At 43.7% G+C, this 17,701-nt stretch overlaps 2 protein-coding genes across 4 annotated transcripts; one reads left to right on the forward strand and one right to left on the reverse strand.

Moving 5' to 3' along the window:
* Nucleotides 1-522: 522 nt before the first annotated feature.
* Nucleotides 523-4,695, forward strand: ANKRD39 (ankyrin repeat domain 39). Of its 2 annotated transcripts, none has more exons than XM_075207339.1 (5): nucleotides 523-837; nucleotides 2,287-2,390; nucleotides 3,424-3,627; nucleotides 3,848-3,930; nucleotides 4,316-4,695. In XM_075207339.1, exons 1-4 carry the CDS (start codon nucleotides 711-713, stop codon nucleotides 3,911-3,913), a joined length of 501 nt encoding a protein of 166 aa, XP_075063440.1. In that variant the 5' UTR covers nucleotides 523-710; the 3' UTR covers nucleotides 3,914-3,930; nucleotides 4,316-4,695. The 2 variants fall into 2 exon arrangements, with proteins under 2 accessions (XP_075063440.1, XP_075063439.1); XM_075207338.1 differs by having other exon boundaries at nucleotides 574-837; nucleotides 3,776-3,930.
* Nucleotides 4,176-17,477, reverse strand: CNNM3 (cyclin and CBS domain divalent metal cation transport mediator 3). 2 transcript variants are annotated; one of them, XM_075207335.1, is made up of 9 exons: nucleotides 15,591-17,476; nucleotides 14,993-15,136; nucleotides 12,389-12,541; nucleotides 11,837-12,006; nucleotides 11,660-11,756; nucleotides 11,421-11,527; nucleotides 10,066-10,195; nucleotides 7,492-7,568; nucleotides 4,176-4,655 (listed from the first exon to the last, which is right to left on the reverse strand). In XM_075207335.1, exons 1-8 carry the CDS (start codon nucleotides 16,999-17,001, stop codon nucleotides 7,519-7,521), a joined length of 2,262 nt encoding a protein of 753 aa, XP_075063436.1. In that variant the 5' UTR covers nucleotides 17,002-17,476; the 3' UTR covers nucleotides 4,176-4,655; nucleotides 7,492-7,518. The 2 variants fall into 2 exon arrangements, with proteins under 2 accessions (XP_075063436.1, XP_075063438.1); XM_075207337.1 differs by lacking the exon at nucleotides 7,492-7,568 and having other exon boundaries at nucleotides 15,591-17,477.
* Nucleotides 17,478-17,701: the final 224 nt, after the last annotated feature.

Below are 17,701 nucleotides of genomic sequence, written 5' to 3' on the forward strand. Positions count from 1 at the left end.
GAATGCTGCTGAACCGGTACACTACTTATGTCCCTTGAAAATGAAAAAAGAAGTAACTACGGTAAATATGGAGTGTGTGTATGTGCATTTGTATGGGAGTTGTAATTATCTATATATTATATATTTATATCTATCTATATAAAATAAGATTACACTAATATTAGATTTTGTTTTGTATCAAAACGACTTTTTAAGCAAATTCAATTGTCATTGTCTAATTTCTGTATAATTCGAATCCAAGTCCTTGGAGACACTTTAAAAAACAGTTTTGCCCATAACATCTCTGCACGTTAGTTTTATGAACTGATTGCACCAAGGGTTACAAACTTCATACATATGTGCTACAATTACACACTGCTGAAAATGCTAATAAGCTCGGCCGAGGATGAACCTTTTAAATTATGGGGCACTGCAAGAATAGCAAAGTATACGGCGACATCTACAGGTTACATGAGGTTACTGCATCACCTGAAGTACTAATCTCAAGCATCATGTTTTGTATACACAGCCAGAGCTGTGTAACGGCGCCATCTGCCGGCGGATGGTGGCAACGCTTACGGTATTACATCGATCCTGCTATTGGCAGCCTCTATAGCCCCCACCTGATTGGCTGACAGTTCTCCAGCTTTGGTTGGCTGCCTGTAAATGCCGGCCTGAGAGTGTCATGGCTGCGCTGTAGGTTGCAACCTGCGCTGTTATCTATATTTACCATGAATCCGGACGGCGGCTGCTCTTCCCATCACATGACGGTACAGGGGCACCAGGGATGTGATGCATGCTGTACGGGAGCAACCCCGGGAGTGCGGGAGACTGTGCAAGAGATGGACTTCCAAAGAGGTGATTATATCTAGTGTAGCCTTTACTTTGGGATATCTCTGTGCCCCATATACCTCGCAGCACTCTTAAGCTGTCTGTATAGTGTGCCCTAACAGACCCTCATTGGCGATGCCTGCTGGCACTTGTAGTTCCACCACAGCTAGAGAGCCACAGGTTATTATATAAGAGTAATTCCACTTGTCATGTTCATTTGGGTTCATTAGAGACCTAAATAATGGAAGAATGATTGGACTGTGGTGGGAACATAGGCTGCTTAATGTCTTGTGGGCAGCCCAGAGGCTTAGAGGAGTGGACTGGACACTAGTGTGTGCATGATGCAGTAACAATAACATTACCAGCTGCAGCTGCTGCTGGGAGTAGTAGTTCCACAGTCACAGATAACAGGCGCATATGATACAGCTCACCTGACCACCTCACAGATGCTCAGTACATCCATCCCAATTTCCAGAGACTCTCTCCTTACATACAGTGCAAACATCCCCTCATCTAGGGACTCCTCTGCCATTGTCTCCTCCTTTACAGTCCTACACCCAATTAGCTGCGCTGCACCGTGCAAAGGACCCCCATCTCATGGTATGGGGGCTGCTCCATTGGGCACCTGTAGTACTTTTTACACTCTGCCTTTTACCCTGTAGTGCAAACACTGCGTCTGCTATGAAAGCTGTTGCATCTGGGGTATCCCTGAAGGTGGGGATCACCCTGCTGGTATTTTTGCCAGTGGTCTTTCAGTTGCTGATGGGGCTCATCCTCTTTCTTTAAACACACACCTGTTTCCAAGCCATGGGGAACTGACATCTCTGGGCTCCCAACTATTGGGGCTCCAACATGTGTCCTGTGGCACCTTCTGCACACCCCTCCCCCCTTTTCTTACTAAGAGGTATTGGGGGATAGTAGGGGGACTAGACTCCCTAGTGGAGTTACAATTAAATGTCCTCCCTCTGTTTATTCCCCTCCAAAGGATCTTTCAATTTGTGTCCTCGTGGCCGCACAACTCCCTACCCCCCGCACCGCTGTGCACATCACTGCCTCATTAGAGTACATCTAGTGCTGTAAGCATGTTAACATGAAAATGACTTGGAACTTGTAAGAGCTGTCATGTAATTGGCAATGCATAAAATAAGCGACACTAACAGCAGAAACTAGTATACAAAGTATATGCAGCTGCTGTAATGGAAGGTTTTTTTCATAACATAGAAAATAGAATCCACAGATATTGGGACATAAAATAATAGAACAGTACCACAATCCATGTGTGCTAATGTATAATGGGTGATCTTAGGGATGATTTATGTGATTGCTACAGTACATGGGTAAGTGTCTCTTACTTATCTACTTGTTACATCACTAATAGCTAGAAGTGAGTGAAAACAGGGATCTACTCTTTAAGAGTTTGGATATAAGTTATGCAACTGATTTATAGTCTCATGATCTATATTGTGATCTATTTAGGAATCTGGTCAGCTGCTCTGTATGGAGACCTGAGCCAGGTCCAACGCTTTATTGAGAAAGGAACGGACCCTAACCTGGCTGATAACTTTGGATACACAGCCTTGGTGAGACCTGTGTTATTATCTATGATATGTACTTTAGGTTTCGTCATTTACAGAAGTGGCATTTATAATCTGATATAAAGTAAAGGGATTGTACACCTTCCCATTAATCCCTACCCCAAGGAGTCATGGTCCCCCTGCTAGGAGAGTCATCAGCATTGTGGGATCCAAGCCATCTTAGTTGTTGCAGCAGCTAGGATAGGGTGTGTATTAATCATAGGACCTGGATGGATCGGCCATGGATCCTGTCCATTGAGGAGCTCAGTCTCTATTTACATAAAGAACGTGAGTTTCCATCTACCAGCAGTTCCTGCTGATGGTGTTATCCTCCTCTGCCAGCTGGTAGTGTGATGGGTAATGTGCACGTGGGGGGATTTGTGCCCACCTAGCAGCAGGTGTACGAGGTGTAAAACAGCTGTAAACAAAGCTAAATGCAGATTTTAGTAATGTGTTTTTTACACTTGTAGGGGGCAATGTGCTCTTGGTTGAAAAGACGCTGTCTTGTTCATATTACAGTCTATAGCTCTCCATCAAGTTACCTTTGCGTAAGATGTTGTCATTATGCGCTCCCAGTAATTGCAATACATTTAATTAGCAGGAAGTGTCATTCAGAAAAACAGACGTTTACAGTATTAGCACTTGTACCTCAATACTATAGACCTGTGGATATTTCTCTGGCCACATAGGCCAGTAATCACAAACAGTGGATGTTGCCCAGCCCATTATTGAATTTGGGATTATAACGGTACATTCCAAGTGAACACACATGCAGACTTGGTCGTTTTGTACCAGATTAGTACAATATTGTTGCGTTTGCGCCACCTCCGCTCTCTCAATGATTGTTCTGAGCTAGCAAAATTGGATCGAATCCAACAGAACAGAAATTCAGGCCAAATGACCCCCACCTGTTGTGTGTGTATGAGCCATCAGGTGCCAGGAACAGGGGAGTTCCCAGTTATTGTGCATTGCAGTCATTAGACCTGGTGCCAGACAGCATGGTGTTTGGGCCCTATCAGTATTGTTCTTCCTTCTCCAGCACTACAGCAGCCGACACGGACATTTCCCAGTCTGCAGCTTTCTTCTTAACAGTGGGGCCGACAGCAATGCTCAGACACATGGGGGCAGCACAGCCCTGCATCGGGCAGCCTACTGCGGACACCTGAAAGTGGTAGAGCTGCTACTGAAGAACGGAGCGGACCCAGCCAAGACAGACTCTGACGGGAGGACTGTGCTGCACAAGGTAAAACATGATAGTATTGTGCCAGAGGACGTCCTCCTCTTTCAGTTTTCCTTTTTATTTTTATACAAAACAACCCTAAATACTGGCATCTTGTTCTATTTTCTGAATTACAGCATTTGTTCAGATGTATATTTTGTTTGCTCGATAGGCAGCAGAAGGCGGCCACCAGGAGCTATGCCATTTTCTACTAAATTATTGTAAAGGGTTCTTGGATTTACAGGACTGCAGAGGACAAACAGCTGCAGACCTGGCTCCATCCAATATGGCTGATGTTTTTTCTCCTTAGACTTCGTAGAGGTGCAGGTGGGTGTCACATTGTTATAGCTCACACACTTATTAGATGCAATGAACAGGCCGTGTGGTCTGTGTGTGAAGCTGGAGATTCCCAGTACTGTAAGATCAGGCTACGGTGAAATGATGTGCTGAACCCATTGATTAGATTGATCAGTGAGTTAATACCAGACAGAGACCTGTCAGCAGCACCTGGTGAGGGCGGTGGCAGCAATGGTTGTGAAGAAACCTTGTTACAGTCACCACACACCACAAAATGAGGATAAAGTGTTTTCATTTTCGTTAATGTTTCCAATTTCCACACCCCCAGCCCCTGATTAGCTTAATACAAAATAAACATATAACATTGTCTATAGCTTCTAATAAGTACTGATAACTCTACAACTTCACTTTCCAGTCTTCCCCTCTGCAGAACACTCTGTGTGTTCATGGTGAAACGCGTCAGTGGACGGAACCTCCAGTAGCCCCAGGAAGTGTCTGCAGAGATGTGATGTCCCTGTGTCCGGCCAGGGAACCCCACTACATCCACCGGATGCTTTCTTGAAATAGTAATGTCCTTTGAAAAAAAAAAATGGCACAATGAAATGACAGCAGTAGGTGGCTGGGGACATTGTCCACGGCAGTAAAGAGTCTCTGGTCGGGGTGACCCCAGGCTTCCCGGTGAGGTAACGGTGGTTAGGGTGATGATCACTCCACTCTCTGCTGCATTTCATCACTCAGTCCTTCCTTCCTCGCTTCTGTAAGGTCAAATATACACACATTAAACTGTTTATTAAAGGAGATGTCTATTTTTTTGTTTAACTTCATATTAGCCAATGGATAACTAGATGATGTGCAAATATTATTAATTTTTCTGCACCTTTATGCTGGACAACGAGATTTACAATCAGCTTCTCTGCAGATGTAAGGGCTAATTGTTTTGTAATGTAAAAAACAAACAGTCGTGGCTGCAAATAGCTCTTGTAATGAATAGACCGGGAGGGAGGGAGGGAAGTGACCGCTCCAACTACTATCTCCTAAATTGATATATGCCATCATAAATCTCCAGCTCACAAGTAGATTGGTGTTATAATACGCTTATTTGTCTACAAGCAGGCAGCAGAAAGGTTAATAATAATTTGCAAATTACCTTATTACCAGTGGGGTGAGGGGGTAGAAGTAACAAAAGCATGAAAATGGCTTTAAAAATAAGTTTGTAAAGATGATGATATTCTTGTTCAAAACTATTTACCATCTGCTGTGTTAGTGAGGGCACTGGGTCCTGGTGCAGGGATAGGATGTGCCAAGCATTAGAAGCAGAGTTATGGGAAATAATTATAGGGTTCTATGAATGTCATTCTCATCTTGCAGAAAGGCAGCAACTGCAGATACCAATGTGGAAAAGCTTCTACTAACACTCGGCCACAACTTCTACTGAAAAATGTTGATGAGGCTGCTATTGTTGTTTGTAAAACACTTAAATCTAAATAGGCTAAATAAGAGGACATTTTGCTGCAAAATAAATGTATTTTATTTTTTGTGTGGCACTGAACAACACAACATAGATAGAGCAAGTACCAACAATGCCACGTAGTGGTAGAGCAGAGAGGTGGAGAAGTACAATGTATGATGCAGCTTGATATACATACATGCATGTAGAGTATAGTATTAAAGTATTTTCTGGGGGGAAACTGAAGAGTCCCACACACCCCAAATGCCATAGGGAGTAACAGGGACATGTGTAATAAAGAGTTTATATATAAAAAAAAAAAAAAAAATGAGCTGTGACAAGTTCTACCCCTGGAAGCTAAATGGTCCCGTACTCCATGTGGTGTTTATGTCCCATGTACTGTATGACAGAATTGTGTTGGGACACACACTAGGAGATCCATATACACACATGACCATCACAACAATTAATCAAATTAAATCGGTCATGTTTCAGTAGTTTGCCAAATGCCTGGTTGCTGCTATTGGGTAAAATTTATTTTCCTGCGCACCAGTTTTTGTTTGTTTTAATATAAAATGTCCTCAGGTATTTCTACCTTCCCTGTAATAAACAACGGGCTGCTGTGCCCCCAGTTGAACAGCCCCTAGTGGGGACCCAGGGGGGAGCAGAGGACACCTGAAGGCGTCTCCTGCCATTCTCCAGGAGGATCCATATAATTTAGATAGAACAGTAGCTGGGTGGTCACTGCGGAGACCAATTGGAGGAATCTTGAATGACTTTTTCCGTTTCATAGTGTTTGCGGATAAGATAACACTTAGAACAAACTTTTTTTTTTTTTTTTAATATATTGCCAAACCCAAGCCATGTCCTTTGACATGATATAAAACCTTCACACCATAGAATAGACATCTATTGAAACATGAGTAGTGTTTCTGATAAATGCTTTGCTCTGATTGTCTATCTTCCTGCCAGGTGTAATGTTATGTTATGGACTCAAGGCCGTGATTAGGAATATGGGCACAGGCAACTTCTGTATGATTTTCTGAATGAACAGAGTGGACATTTAGGTTAAATGATATAACATCAGGTCATCCTAGACTATAAAATGTAGAGTTCAGTTCCAGTCTTATAGTTGTTCCTTCCACTTTAGGTTACAATCCAGCTCCCTAACTGGAGTGGAAAGATCTTTTAACATTGGTAACAGTTGTTATAGGAAGCTGTGGATACCTCTCCTAATAGAGCTCTCTGGAGGAGATATTTTTGCTGGTGAGTTGTAAGGCACCAAACAGAGCATACATAGACCAGGGACATACAAGGCAGACATGAAAACAAAGGTTAGGAGGGTGTGCTTAGAAAGCCAACACTAGTGGGAATAGATCAGAGCTAACAGTGAGTCAGGCTCAGCAGTGCAATGACGACAGAGTCCTCCAATAGCGGCAGCAGCTTGATCCTGGTTTCAAGTAACGGAGAGAAGGTGCTGTCCAAACATTTTGAGTTTGTTTGCCCCCAAACACTCACTGTTACTCGGTGCAGGTGTACATGGAATATGTGACAGAGGAGATCACATGATCAGGTGTTTAGGAGGAACAGACGGATCATCACAACAAGCAGCCATATTTAAAGGGAATCTGTCATAGTCTTGGGTACTGCGTTGGCACCCCTGTACAGTATGAGCATCTGCACACACAGATATAATATACAATGGCTGGGTACAAGGGTAGCATTTGTCCAGATTGAGGTACCTTTACAATAGTGCCCATTAACTACACCCAGGAGCAGCTGCCGCTTTGTGGACCAAACCAATGATGAGAACAGGGACTATCAAATCAATAGGAAGCCTTGTGATAGATCTTGTTCCTAGGGAATGTATAGACTATATTATATTAAATGTACATTCAGCCCACAAATTGACTTCCTTCATTGGGTGTAGGCAACGGGTGCTCTTTAATGCTAAATCTATAATTGAAACAAGCAAATTAACAAGTACAAAGGTCAAGGAAAATGAAATGATGATAGATTCCCTTTAAGACATGCAATGCACCAGTGTGATCATGCAGCAAGCAACGGGGCAATCCAGCTTAGGAGCATTGTCTTTCTAGAGCAGCAATATCAAGCACATAGATAATCTATAGATGTATAGTTACCTCTGCATTTACCAGCATGAGCAGCTATTAGCTGACACTCTCAATTGTGCCCATAACGGCAGTGTTGATTAGGAGTGCTGGAAAAAGACAGGGTTACAGAGATGAACAAGAAAGACTCTGAAGGGAAGACTGCCAGTAACAGTCGTGTACCAACCTCAGGCTGGCAGAATGAGAATCTCATTCAACTGGTACAAAGAAATGTATAAATGCATATTTCTTCCTCATCTCGCTGGAATCACAGACATAAGAATATGGTGCATACAGCAGAACTGTTCTGTAACCACACGATAATTAAGAAATCATCTAGTCTGTGCGTAATGGTGCCATCAATAGAACAATGACTTTAGGCCCTAGTTTGCAGACTACCGGCACTTGTCTCCTTGGCACCAAAACTCCATTAGAAGCCCCACTGAACAATTCTGTCGTAAATAGCTCAAGTTAGGTAGATTTGGTGCTTTTGGTAAGGTTAGGTCACACGTTTGCTATTTGCACCATGTCTCCCCGGCCAAATGTTAAAATCTTCCATTTCTCCGGTAATAACAGAAAGAATTGTTATTACTAATGATGCTGAAAGGTGATCCTTGACATCACTCATCTGACAGACCGGTAATGGATTTGGGTCCATACACCTGGGTTTCCATGGGGCTTTACTGCCTCTATAATATGTCATATACACATTATAGTGCTGGGTAACAAACGCAGAGAAAACGCATGGGAATACAGGTCTATGGACTAGTCCCAGACCAGGGCAGCGTCCGTACAAAGCTCCATCAGTACCGATATAGTCAGCCAGGTACTATAAATAAAACAATCATCATTTCCATTATAGGGGTTAAACAGGCTTTTGGAGATGGAAGTAGTTTTATTTGGGTAGAGAACCCCTTTAAAGCCCCCATCATCACCATTTATTTATATAGCCGCCACCATATTAAACAGCGCTGTACAGAGACTAGCTTAGTCTAAATTTCTTAACACAAACACACTAGAGTTAATTTTTGTCAGCAGCTAATTAACCTACCAGTATGTTTTTGAAGTGTGGGAGGAAACCGAAGCACCCAGAGGAAACACAGGGAAAACATACAGACGCCACACAGATAAGGACATGGTCGGGCATCGAACTCATGACCCCAGTACTGGTAGGCATCTTGGATTTTGTGCATGGCACATACCCAGTTTGTCTACAGTGCTATGGGAATATATTTCATGTTGCTCATTAAAATAAAGCTGAAGAAATAGAATTGTCAGGTATTTTACAGTGTGTCATGTGTGCTGTGAGCACCATTTAACAGGGTTTTCCATGATATTATACATGACAGTGAGGGCAAAATGTGAGAGTCGGCTCATACAAGCAATTTATTAACCAAATCTGTAACAGAATATACCATCTGCTAAACAGACGTTATTACCAAGTTACTATATTATCGCTGTGGATTAAACATTCCTAAGTCCTATTTGGATTTTCTATCAGTCCTAAACTGCATAGTAAGGAAAGGAGGGGTGCTGTGACCGCTGCTGTCATGTGCTCCACCAATCTGATCTGTAGGAGCACAATCACCACAATAAAACAGACAACCTATAGTCTGAAACCGAGGAGGTTTTATCATCAATGCAAATTATTTCATTGGCTTAGTTGTATAGTGTCAGTTGCACGGGTGTCCACGTTTTTGTTTAGATTTATAGGAGGCCTCCACATTTAGAATACTCACAGTACAACAACTTGATGGTGCGACCAAGAAACAGAGGGGCCAGCTGTAATGTTAAAGGTCTGCATATGGCTGATGCACCCCTTAAAATGTTTTTTTCCCCCTTTCTTTTAAGAAAAGATGTTGGTGAAAGGTGGTTCAAAATAAAAGTACCCCCCTTAGCTGCCTTGGTTAGTTACGGCCATGGGCATATACAGCCTGTAGCCCCCGCAGGACAGAAGGTTGGGAGTGAGCATCCAGCAGTAGGCTTACACACTCCTGCATGACAAACCTCCTGGTGGGTGGGTACAGAGACCAAAGGCTGCAGCTGAAGAGGGCGAATACAAATTGTTTTGTTTTTACCCTCTTCACCCACAATTTAAAGAAAAAACGAAACAAAAACAAACGTGTGTGGACATAACATTTAGATTTGCTCATAGCCTGGCCAGACACATGGAATAATACAATGGGGCTTAGACAACATGGGGCTAATGGCACAAATGTGCTGTATCTCATAGCAGCCAATCAGATTATAGCTTTCATTTTTCATAGCACAATTTAGAAAATGAAAGCAAACATCTGATTGACTGCTACTGGTCATAGGACATTGCTTAATTGTGCAGAGTACAGTATGCACTGGATGCAAACACATATTTGAAGTTAGAGTACCTTTAAGGGAAACTCTGACCCATATTACAACTATTTTACAAAAGGTCTGATACATCTATGTTTTTATATGTATGGTATAACTTTAATCTATAAAAATAACCTAAAACCTAATAACTAGCATTTTGATTACAGCGCATGTCATTAAAAATTGGAAGTTTAATTAAATATTGTGTTTGTCTTAACAATGTGCTTAGTAGCCCAGCCCTGGAGTTCAGTCCTGTACCTGAGTCAGCGTTCCTGTCATTCAGTAGCTGCATTCGACTGTTAGGAAATATCTTCAGCTCTATGCTATCTGGAGACTGGGCATCAGTGTGTGAGGTCCGGAGGGCATTCAGATACTGCAGCCGAGAGACCTGCACCGGGTACAATGACCATCACAAATAGAAAACCTTAAACAACACTCCAGACCAAGAATGTTTTGACAAATGTGCTAAAGACATAACCGGTTTGAATTAAACAAGCACTCAGAACACCAATTTTATTTTCCCCATAAGATTTCTCAAACTCAGTTATGACTAAATATATCTGTAATATCTCTACTGCATAGTTTACAAAACAAGGACCCTCAGAATGGTTCTTGAAGCAATGCCATTGTCATTTAATCATTAACAGGCTTCTTGTTCTGATGTCAATTCAAAACCCCCTTCTCTCCTCCCAGATTATTTCTGGCAGTAGACTGTACTATGGGGTAAAACAAGTGGGAAGGTTACTGCCTGAAATAGCAGCATAGTCCTAGTATTTGCTTCAACCCACTTATGCTTATTGGACTGACAAAGACACGTAATGACCTGTTCTAAATACATAAAGTAAAATGTGAGCTTAGAACAGCTATAACCTGATTTTCCACTGCTTCTGTTTAATAGAATAACCAGCAGCACAATCCACAGTCTGCAATAAATGGGGCTAATTATGAAAGAAATGCAGAGATGCAGAACATCATAATGTAACTATTCTATGCCATCCACATACATTGCAGTAAGCCTCTGCTCTGTGATGCACATCTGTGCAGGCTTCTGGTCATTGAAAGATGTACATACTGGAAGGTACTGACACACCTGGGCGTACCACACAGGCCTACATTAAGTACAGCAATACTAACACTCTGCCGCTGTGCCAGCCTGCAACACGTACAGCTACGCCAACACTCTGCCGCTGTGCCAGCCTGCAACACGTACAGCTACGCTAACACTCTGCCGCTGTACCAGCCTGCAACACGTACAGCTACGCCAACACTCTGCCGCTGTGCCGGCCTGCAATATGTACAGCTACGCTAACACTTTGCCGCTGTGCCGGCCTGCAATATGTACAGCTACGCTAACACTCTGCCGCTGTGCCGGCATATTGCAGGCCGGTACAGCGGCAGAGTGTTAGCGTAGCTGTACGTGTTGCAGGCTGGTACAGCGGCAATAAACTATACAACAGAAAATGCAGCTTTAACATTTAACCCATTTTACAAGATAAAAATGAATACCTGGACATGAGGTGGTAATTTTCTGGGTGTACAATGCCCGCTTTGTAGTAAGAGATGTACAATAACAAGACCGCAGCAGTCACTATGAATGGACACTATGCTCTCACCTTAACTATTTGCAGGTCAGACAAAGCTCTCACAGAATAATCTGGACAGTAGAAACCAGAATCTGGAGAACCAGACTGCTCGCGGCCGCTGGAAGGGGAGTGTGGACCTAAACAGGAGAAGGTAAAGGCAACAAGAACAGTGGATTCCTTCTTTATTACTGTATGATTTATACAGACACAAGCAGAACAAGTACTCCCAAGCCCAGTGACACTACCACCCCCACATGTAATGTTCTCACCTAACAGACATGGGCTCAGGGCAGCTACACCATAGTAAGTAAAGGCCCCATTTTCAAACCTCAGACCTTCCTTCCCAATCTCCACTTGTACCCGGCCCTAAAAATCCAAGAGGAAAAAAGTAAGTACACTCCGGTATAGAAGTAACGTCCATCGACCCATGACTCCCATGTACCCACCTGCAGAATGAGAACAAAGAAATCCACCGGCTGGCTGCGCAGGTACAGGTAGTGCTCCGCGGACAGGCGGTCACTGTCATCAAATTTCACCTCCTGTGTAACCCCTGGGAGTTTCAGTAGGTGCAGGAGGACCTTCTCTGACACCCGGGAGGTACTGAACAGCTCCACCTCTGACAACAAAACAAACAAGTCACATAATATGTATTTTCTTTTATCTTCATTCCAAGTGACCGCGATCCATTCACAAGACATGGCTTGCTACGCAATCTGCTTGCCTTGCCCAAGAGGATAATGTTAGTGTGTGTGTCTGGATGCACCCATACATAAAATAATATCTTTAAAGAGTATGGTAGCAGATGGGCTGACCAGGAAGCCCCGGCGTTCTGATGTACTGGGCTACACACAGGATGGTGTGCTAAAACACCCACACTGGCCATGTACAATAAACTCATACGGGAAGTGTGTGGCTAAGTGGAAGGATATGCGGATAAGGGCGACCACAGAGACAGACAGTAGAAGATGGTGACACAATGGTGTGCTATAAGGAAATACCCTGTGACAGGAAGCGCTGAGTAGCCAGTAATAGCTGTGGTGAGATCTTTACTTTCTGCTCCGTGTCACTAGATTTGAAGAAGGACAGATCTTCCCCTCCTCGGGGTATCGGCATAGGATGCACTTTGGGATGCTTCTTTTTTACAGTCTGCCCTACAAGGTTAAAAAAAAGAAAAATGTCAAATAGCAGTCTGTGTGGAGGACGTATATTTCAGTCCATTCAAACTGAGGCCAAACCGATATGTTCTGCTAGGCGTCTTGGACAACAGGGTCACTAAAGCACTAATGGACCTTATCTTGAACCTGTCGTACACCCTAACATTGTCACTAAATCGTATTGATTACATCACTTTATTAACTGACAATATATATATGCATCTATTTCATTTTTTAAACAAAGCTTCACTTTTCCAAATTGTAAACCTGCTGGGACAACACTTGCACGGCTACAATGCCCGGAGAATGCTGATTTCAGGTGGATGTAGTCAGTGTGGCGGAGAAGGTGACTGGACAAGCAGTACATTCTCCTCCACACAGCTCCCCCCACACTAGTCCATAACAGACCTGCTCTGAATCACAACTCTGTAGACTGGAAAACTGAGCAATACAACAAGTGCCGCATCAATGGAAATGGGTTTCAGGATCAGGACCCTATGGTTTTACTAGTTTTGAAGACAGGGCTTTTTAACAATCCATGCTTGGCAATCTCCTGTATAAACAACTAGACCATGGAAGTAACTCATGTGATATGCTCATTTTTCTCCTATTCATATTTTATAAAAGAAATACTGAAAAGTCTTTATCACAGATTTGCATCTGGTTTTGATGTGTGAACTTCCCAGCTATGACCCTTCACTAAGGAATTCTTGGGTAACTCGTTTACAGATGTCCACTGAATCAACATACAATTCTCATAAGATACAGTTTTGAAAACCTTCCCTAGCAGGAACATTAATGCTGGAGTGTTATAATGCAGTGTTTTATTATAGTATATACAGAATTAAAACAAATATTTATCAAGGCTACAAATTAGAGAGCCACTGACAGCCAACCAGACACCAAACAAGTCGTACAATGTTATGGGATATTGTACTGTTGTATTAAGTGATTCCAAGAGAAGATTTGTTTATTAATAACAGTGCACCTAATAGGGTCCAGATCAGTGGTGGGATTCAGCCGGTTCGCCAGAACAGATACCTAATTTTAAGGCGAGTTTGGCGTTGCTCCAGAGTACACCCTCTTCATTGGTGGGGGAAGGAGGAGGGTACTTAAAAAAAAATAAAAAATACTCAACTGTTTGCGGCGTCGGCACTCCTCAACTGCTCCGTCCGCACTGAATGTAGGGCGTGACGTCATCACGCCCGACTTTCAGTATAGAGCGTCGCAGACAGGAGCCAGCAAGAAAGAAAACAAGAAGAGAAGAAAGAAGCCGATAGAAAAGGTAAGTGAAGGAAAAGAAGCAAGAGGCCGAAAAAAGCAGCATGGCAGTGTTCATAATATGAACTGGGGGCATTACTGTGGCATAATATGAACTGGGGGCACTACTGTGTGGCATAACATGATTCATTACTATTATGTTGATATTAGCAGCATAAAATAAGAAATATTTTATACACACGCACACTTGGGTTTGACTAGATAAATTATTTATATCAATATCAAGAGGCAGTTTATCATTATGCAGCTTTTATAATATTTGTTGTTTACTACTTTGCTCTTGTCTGTGTAATGTCTTAATAACTTGTACTCTTTTATTGCCTATATTTAAATTAAATTCCTATTGTGATTCAATGTATGTGTTGCCATGTAACTTCCATTGTTGGCACTTTATATTTTTTTTTTTAGTTTTTGGTCAGGTATTTAATATTTTTAAAACGCTTTCTTATAATAATCTAGTTATGTGTACCTCTTATTGTTCTTATTTGAGTAATACATACATGAAATATTAAATTACCTTACGGTATATCTTTTGTATACTTCAAACCGTCATTAGGGCAGAGAACCGGTTGTTAATTTCTTTGATTCCCACCACTGGTCCAGATGTGTCTTATAACTGCTTTATCCTCTCCTAAAACCCTTTCAATCCTTTGTTTGAAGCTGGAACTCTCAGGCTAGTTTCACACAGGCAGATTAGAATCCGGAGCCAGAGAAGCTGTTGTGAAGTTCATGCAGAGTAAACACACCAGTGTCACTTCACTCTTCTCATGTGACATTCTCCCTATCACTGTAGTGTGGCTGCTGGATATTCAGCTCAGTACACTTTTATGGCTGGAGAAGTGCTGCATTGTAATAGGCTTTGGTGACACTAAACTCAAATTGGTCTTGAATTTCACCTCATGATTACTTTTTAGTTGTTATCATGTGTCTTAACCAAATAGAACAGAAAGTCGCAGGACTTATTCTCTCTTGCATGAAATATGACCTTTCAATTACCCTTAAGCATGTGTGTTGTCAGTAGTCATGCGACTTCAACCACTTCAGTGCTAAAGCAGCCCTACGGCTAAATCTTTGACCTGTACAACAGAGATAAATGCCTTTACAGAAAACCCATGTGACTATGGTGATCAGAAGTTTTATATCCAGAGAATTTAAACTATTCCTTACTGTAGTCTTCAGATTCATCCAGGATCTCCGATTTTATTATTTCTTCTATGACATCCTCCAGCGTGACTAGGCCAATCACCTCATAGAATGGGTCTCCTTCTCCTTCATTGTTCACCTTCTGTACAATGGCCAGGTGTGACTTACCTGTGGAAGCATGAGACACACACAACGGGTTATGCAAGTGAAAGTAACCCACCCAAGTTTCCAGTGATGGACAAGGCATGCAACTAGTTACTATGAAAAGCTAAAATCTACTTGCCACTGAACTGGGCCTAGCACTAAGGTCACTGACACGTAACTTAGAAGCAAGGTAAAGGGGATGATTTGATACGCTCCCCCCAGAAACCCCCCACCCAAGTCCCTTACTGTATTTACCATTGCTATTTCTGCTTGAAGGTTATTTCAGTAAATCCATCGCGATTCACATAAGGTAGGATTTCCTCACATATCCCTGTAGACTGCTAATCACCCATCATGAGTAAGGTGCCCTCTCTGACCCCACTCTCTCTGAAATATGCTCCCCACCTTTACTCAGGATAGGGGAGGACAGTAACTTGCATGTGCCAAACACACCCATATACAGACATTGCTCCCTCACCCTTCTTGAACTCCTCCAGCACAGCATCCAGCTTGGTGTCACTGAACACAAAGTGGACAGGGTGACTGTAGAAGCGAGTTATGGTGCTCAGAGGGGTGCAGTCATCTGGATCCACGAAAGCCAAGTCTTTCACATACAGAATGTCAACAATGTTGGAGCGCTCGTTCTCATATACAGGGATACGGGTGTAGCCACTCTCCATGATGCTGGACATGGTGCTGAAGTCCAAGAGGGCATCGCTGGGTAGCATGAAGCAATCATTCACAGGTGTTAATATATCCTCCACTGTTCTGTTTCTCAAAGCTCCCTTGCTGAATTCGTCCCTCACTAGCTCACTGTAGGGATCCCCACATCGGGCCATCTCTAAAATTCTCAGTCTCAAGCGACAGCAGCTCGGATCCTGTCCAAACACCTTCTTAAGGAGCCAGGATAAGGGAAATGAAATAGGCCCAGCAACAAGCAAGAAGAAGTGGGTGAGCCAAAGGCACTTGGATGCCAACCAAGGACCCCAGCGGGAACTGATGGCAGCTGGTAGGGCCTCTCCAGCAATTAAAAGCAGTCCAGCTGCTGAAAAGATGGCAACAGCTACTGAGTCAATTGCATAGTAAAGCAAGACAGCTACAGCTGAATTGGTGATACAGCAGAGGGACAACAGGGAAATAAGTGTATAACCTCCCCATCGAGTCCGGAGATAATCCAACCGATTGGCACCCAGTCTTTCGGAGGGGGAGCCCCAGTCCTTAAGGAGACCAAGTTCTGGAGGCTCTAGGGCTAGAGTGCTGAGCTGAAGCCCTCGTACCAGGCCTGAGAGCAGCACACAGAGGACAATTAGAAAAGCCAGGAGCCAAATGGCTAAATAATTGTCTTTGGGACCAAGGTATTCCTGACTCCTAGTGCTGGGAGGGAACAGGACACATTGCTGCTGCTCTACCTCCCCCAAGGGTGACTTCTCCTCCTCTTCATCCCCAGACACAGTGATGACCGTGTCCCCCCCTGTGTACAGGGCCCAGCCTTCCCCCTGACGAATACACAAGGGGTATAGGAGGCCTCTATCCCCACTGACCCCATGCTGAGCCTGCACAGTGACCAGGCCCGAGTGCTCATTGCACACCATAAACTCCTTTAGTAGCTGCAGGGGGGAGTCTGGTGGAGGGGTGCAGCCCTGGCCCCCCGGGGCCCCAATGGACAGCCAGGGCCAGGTATCATTTCGTAATTCTGATCCATAGAGACGGAGCCGGAAACGAGAGCCAGGGCGAGCCCTTATTACCCCACCGTTCATGGACGCTCCGGCACCATCCTCCAGTCGCAGCCCCAGCACTTGGGCCTGGTCAGCGGCCTCACCTACCAGCGACGCCGCTGGTGTCACCCCGAATCCGGCTACTAACAGCAGCCGCACAGTTGCAGCCGCCATGTTGGTGGAGGCAAAGCCGCCCCACCCACTACAAGAGTGTCCAATCAGCTGCGACCGCAGGACTTCAGCGCAGCAAATAGGGAACGCGCTAAGTTCTCCCGACCAATACAAAACAAGAGGGGCACGCAGAGGGCGGGGCTACGGCTGAGCAGCAGTAAACAAGGAGGGAGCCGAGGGCGGTTTAACCCCTTCCGTGCCAGGAGGTCACGTCAAACAATGAGAGGTGGCAGCAGCGGGCACCGGTCTCACCCACTTATATGTCCTAGACCGGCATGGTGAGCCCAGGGGCACTAGGTTTCTGTGGCAGCACCAGTCAGTGCCGAACAAGCATGGGCAGAGGCCACTTACTTCCGCATTCAGTGCATTCCAAGCTAGATCGGCACATACTTTACACCCCCCTGCAAGGGACATAGCAGGGTTCTCAACCCAATTCATGCAAACGGGATTACCCAGCAGGACCAGAAGGAAGACAAGATTTCAGAAGGGTTATGCAAAAAAGTGTTTATATATATATATATATATATATATATACACATACATACATACATACACACACATACACACACACACACACACACACCCATACCTCAAGTTGTTTTGGTTTTTTTAAGTGCTGTGACAATTTTTAGACAACATAGAGAAAATACTAATAAATTGAGTTAGGCTTTAATCTCTTCAACAAACCTCAAATGAATCTTGA

Source organism: Mixophyes fleayi, chromosome 4 (assembly GCF_038048845.1).
Source record: "Mixophyes fleayi isolate aMixFle1 chromosome 4, aMixFle1.hap1, whole genome shotgun sequence".
Taxonomy (NCBI): domain Eukaryota; kingdom Metazoa; phylum Chordata; class Amphibia; order Anura; family Limnodynastidae; genus Mixophyes; species Mixophyes fleayi.